General features: G+C 45.0%; 1 protein-coding gene across 1 annotated transcript in view; it reads right to left on the reverse strand.

Moving 5' to 3' along the window:
• Positions 1-705, reverse strand: part of LOC118413372 (N(G),N(G)-dimethylarginine dimethylaminohydrolase 1-like) — a 3,097-nt gene extending 2,392 nt beyond the window's left edge. Inside the window, exon 1 of the mRNA XM_035816730.1 lies at positions 185-705. Coding sequence (XP_035672623.1) covers positions 185-649 — 465 coding nt within the window. The 5' untranslated portion in view covers positions 650-705. The remainder of the gene's footprint in view (positions 1-184) is intronic.
• Between the last annotated feature and the right edge of the window lie 4,640 nt (positions 706-5,345).

Below are 5,345 nucleotides of genomic sequence, written 5' to 3' on the forward strand. Positions count from 1 at the left end.
CCAAAGTTATGAATAGCCTCGAAATCAAATCTCTGGCAACCGGACGATTTATGTACATGTGCAAAACCACTTGGTCCGACTATCCGGGTGGATCCGCACCTATATACTTTATAGTATACTGTATGGGTCATTCAAATCAATGCAATTACTCGCAGGAACTTTCTTATGATTTGACGAACAATACCTCTTTCCGCCTGGCCTTGCACGGAGGTCGCGTCATCAGCGCCTTATTGCCGACCACCACGCAGGTGTCTTCCACGAAGACACAGTCGGGCGTCTCCTCGTCCGCCGGCAGAACGGTCACGTCCAGCCCCAGGTCCCGCAGGGTCTGGGCGTACTCGGCGTGCTCCTCCCGCGCTCTCTTCACGTACACTTTGGTGTAGTCCTTAAAACCCTCGGACTGCAGCCGTATGGAGTTCGGGATCTCCCGCACGATGGCCTGCGTGTAGCGCGGAAAGTTGAAGTCGGTGCCGTCGGACATGGCTGGTTCAGGACGACAGGTAGCGTGAGACGAATGGTCGCGGGAACTGTCGAAACACGGCTTTATGACCCTTTGTTTCAAGAAATTTGCATACGTCCTCGAGTAGTGCGCGTGTCCGACAAGGCTGTCCACCAACCAGGGCAACTTGTTTAGGAACAAAGATTTCATGCTGGTGACGAAACCACTTCGCCTACGCCTACGGCGCCGTTGCAAACGATGACGAAATATCGCCTGTACTGACCCTAAACCCCATAACTCTTATTCAACCATAATCAATCGTGTGTTTTAATGACATTATGATAATGTCATTAAAACACACGATTTAGAACAGTAAGGGGACTTAAGGAAAATAGTGCTAATTATTCGCGACTTCTATAGAATCAGGTCTACCCGGTGCACCCTGTTCAGATCAAACTTTCTTCACGAGGTGTTACGACTGGATCAACCGGTTCTGTGACGTGCATGGCAACAGCTGGACACGGTACAGGTGCTCCACAAAGAGGGTCACTCAGAAAAGCGAGATCAACCCAAACAGAAACGCTTTTGTAAAGTTGTACTTGTAGTAGAGTTACTCAACAAGTTGTTGAACGAAGTCTGAATTTGTGAACTTTTCATAGTAACTCCATTTTACATGTACAATGTATTATGAAATGACACTGAATACAATTCTCCCGAGTTCCATAATATTGATACGAATAATATTTTCGTATCTCAGTCATGTCAAGTGTTTCCTTCTCTTCTTCCCGTCATAAATGTTTCTTCTTACGTAAAAGATATATACGCTCACACACACACACACACACACACACACGGGCGCGCGCGCGCGCACGTACGCCCGCACACACACACACACACACACACACACACACACACACACACGCACGCACACGCACACACACACACACAAACATTCAAAGTCAACAGCGACACCTAACGAAGACGTCACCAACGGCATCGACAGCGTGACCCAGATGTTACGATTCTTTCCCACGAGTAATGCTGAATACGGGCACAGGAGAAACAAGAATTCGAAATCCAAGATCCCTTTCTTCCTTGGGTTTTTGCGAATTACTTGGGGGGTTTTTTCTCGTCAATTTGAATTTCTCAACAAATCTGTCTCTACATTTTCCTTTCTACTCTGCGGCACCAACTTTGAAACTTTGAACCCGAGCTAACCCAGCCTTCCCATCCTGCAAGTCTCCAGCTACAGAATTTTCTGCCTCACATCCTGTCACTCTGTAACACACAAATAGCTGCGAACACACATCAGGTCAAAGAAACAGTTTTTACGGAGCTAAATCTAACTTTTCATTTATTCTACAACTACGTACTACCATTGTGCTCAGTTCAAACTTCGCCTAACTAAGCAAAGATATCAGTGCGTTTGTCGGAGTGACATGATGAAAACTATTCAGTTAACCTTACAAGGCTTTGATGCAACTCACACTCTGGTGCATCAGAATCATTTTGTTATTCCAATAAATCCACGCCGTTCAACTGTGAAATTTTCAACTACTTCCCCTTGACTCTCTTTGACCTTTTGTCTGTATTAAGGCACTGGCGTGGAAAGGTTACTGACCTCCAAGTAATACACTGGACTGGGATGACCCCTCGGGGACGGTCAAGGTTCATGACTGCATCTTATTGAGAGCTTTACTTGTCTTACCGGACAAAAACTCCTCCGATCAAAGAAAGCTGCCGGGCTCCCGCTTTAGCGAACGATGTATTGATGCCAAGCCTTTGAAGTCCGCAGCACGCTACTCAAAACGACTGTGGGTCGCCGTAAATGTAACAACCAGTCCCATATCGAAGCCCCCAGTTCGTTTGGTGCGTCGTTACAAAGCAGCTAATACCTGTTCTCAAATTTCAACGATGCGGAGGATTCGGTATGATTGTCGTCTTGGGCGCTGCTGAGCGCTGGGTACTCAAGTAGGGGTCAACCACAACGGTAGCTTTACTTGCTACGAGGAGTGTGAAAGCCTTGCGTTCTTCCATAGGGAATAGAGAGGAAGTTGGCAAAGTAAGACAACGTACTGTTTTAGTCACAGGTGAGGTGGCGCCCTTCGGAAACTGTTCAGTATCCAACAAACATAGTACATCCACAGATTTCCGCGCTCCTGTAAAGTGGCGATCTACTTTCAGGTATGTGGTATGGCATAACTCACACCAACCATTTATTGTGGACTAGCGGGAAGTAACAGGGATGTGCACTATTTTCGGCACGTTTGATGTACAATGAGTAACTCCATTACCATGACGATACTGCTCACTAGCGGACCACGTGGCTCTACGCGAACTGTATATATTTGCCATCTGATATATGCCACTTTTCACTGATTACCCTCCTTTAATAGCTTACTGCCTTAGCCTTTTTCTTTATCAAATGAATGTGCATCTAGACGAAACTGTTGAAGTTAGGAGCTCTGCAAATTTGAGGCGTAAGGCACGAGATTATGTAACAGTGACGCGGATTTGTTATCTTACATACACGTTACCTTGTCATATCATCTATGTTACTAGATCTCATTCTGAAGTAAAGTTCAACTGTAATCCCCAACACGAAACAAACGTGGGAACGTCCGGACCCAATTTTATGTTGGAAATTACAGTTTAACTTTGCGTCAGAACAATACTTACATATTGTTGAGATACAGCTAACTGAAGGGCGAAGTTATGTCACTATGGCGATAAAATTGCCATCGTTATCCTTTCCCATTACCCTTAACTGCGGCTTTCTACTCGAAGTTCTATTTGTACTTAACTACTGGCCTGAATGAGGGCATTGACCCAAAGTTGAGAAGTAGGTAATCCTTATTTTCGGCCTTCCCCCTTAAATGCAGACTTAAACTCTTCTTTTGCATTATTCCAAATAGACCAACTTTCTGGACGTCTCCACCAGGGGACTTAAGCCCAATCAGTTTTACTGAATAGAAACTTTTGATGTCAATTGGAAGACTTAGGCTGACTTTGTAGCACAATAGATCAATGGTTCCGCTCCAATTTGCGGGTAATTCACCCGTGCCATTGAATAACGAGGTGGATATAATGAGATTGTGGGAGATCTATGTCCAGGACAGGTCCGATCAATCTTGTGTAATCGGCGATGCACGCTGACTAACGTTACACGCGATAGCCGTGACACCGACTCATGGCGGGCCCTATTGTCACGTGAAATGGACACTGATGGAGTTGAAAGGTGCCATTAAGATTGGTGGTAAAGAATGGATTGGACTCCCTGTAGGGAGGCTAATGTGTATTATATATAGTGACGTTGGCTGAGTTGTTAGGCTAACTGACTCGTGATCGAGAGGTCACGGCTTTGATTCCTTGCGTTCCTGGACCGGTTACACCTTATCTCATTGGGAAGGCTCCTCTGTCTTTTTATACATATATCTACATGCAATTATAAAGAAAATCTGTATGTATGTTTTACATCAACGCACTGTCTTGCAACAGTGCCGTTTTCACTCCTGATAGAACTTGAGAAATGAAACCGAAGTGACTTATTTCACAGCAACAGGCGTCGATGAAACTGTTAGTATCTGATAATCAATGTAAAAGCTAGCAAAATCTAGCAAATCTAGCATATTTCTCCTATGGCCTACTGATATATGACCCCAGAGTTGTTGTTTTCTGCCTGACTGAGTCTCTCTCGATATTCTGCTCCCAACTTTCCTATTTCCTTACGCAGTGGAGAAAGGCACTGGATCGGAAAACAGACGGACCAAATTTGGATTGTAGCTACTCCAGGTAACTCCCATGTGCGTGCGCTAAATGTGAAAACAGCGTCGTGAGACAGTTTCCTCCGTGCCGGGAGGATCCTGAAAGATAATGAAGAGGAACCCATGGGAGCTGTGTGTGGCACACACTAGCGACTTTCTGTTTCTGCCAGATGAAATCATGGTATCGCTATTACAGGGCTGTAATCGATAGAGTCAAGTGGCACGATTGTACACCAAATCCAAACGTAATCTGGCACTGAGCATCAGCAGGGGATAAAGATTAACCGATAAAGTCCATTAGACTTGGAAATGACCAGGTAGATACAACTTGTCGTCCGGGCGGTCCGACGCACGCACTCTTCATCGACGACCCGCTTTGCATGTTAAGCCTATCCTTTACCACACACTCCATTTCAGCACCAAGGACGTCGCCCGCGGACACATCACCACTGCACTCACGGCTAGGGTCTCAGATCCAAACCGGGTCCCGGCCTAGCTGTTTGTGGGGATGGTAGAGGTGTTCATCAAGAAATCTACACATCTTACTTTTTTGTCTTTTTTACCGTAATTGTTCTCCCCACATACTACCCAGCCGGACGCCAGGACGCGAATGTGATAGTCATTGCAGTACTTTACTCGCTTTACAACGCCAAGCCCCGAGAAAACCAACCTCGGCCGGTCATGATTTCGTTTCCAGAAGAGAATCGATGATTGAACAGCTGTGGATAAGTAACATGGAAACTCCATTTCCTTAGGATTTATTTTCCTCTTAATAATTCGTCAAAAGTGCAAGACCTGAATTTAAGGCCATACCGAATCAGGAATGAATTTTGGTTGCAAAAGTAACAAAAACTTTTGAAAGAGACAATCCACTGATTAAATGCATGTATCCGTCCACTTCTAGTAAATACGTAAGGAATTTAGGAGCGTAGAAAGTAGTATTACGAGTACGTCGCCTTATGTTACATTATACAGTATTCGTCGTTTGATCCACTTTGAACCCTTTTAACGTTTCCATATGGGATTTACGAGTGCCGTGGTCCAAGCACTACTATCTGACCTCTGATATATCGTGCGTGTGAGACAGAAACCCGCTTTTCTAATTTTTGTTTGTCAAAGTAGTTGTCACAAAGTTTCTGATC

This window comes from Branchiostoma floridae, chromosome 1 (assembly GCF_000003815.2).
Source record: "Branchiostoma floridae strain S238N-H82 chromosome 1, Bfl_VNyyK, whole genome shotgun sequence".
Taxonomy (NCBI): domain Eukaryota; kingdom Metazoa; phylum Chordata; class Leptocardii; order Amphioxiformes; family Branchiostomatidae; genus Branchiostoma; species Branchiostoma floridae.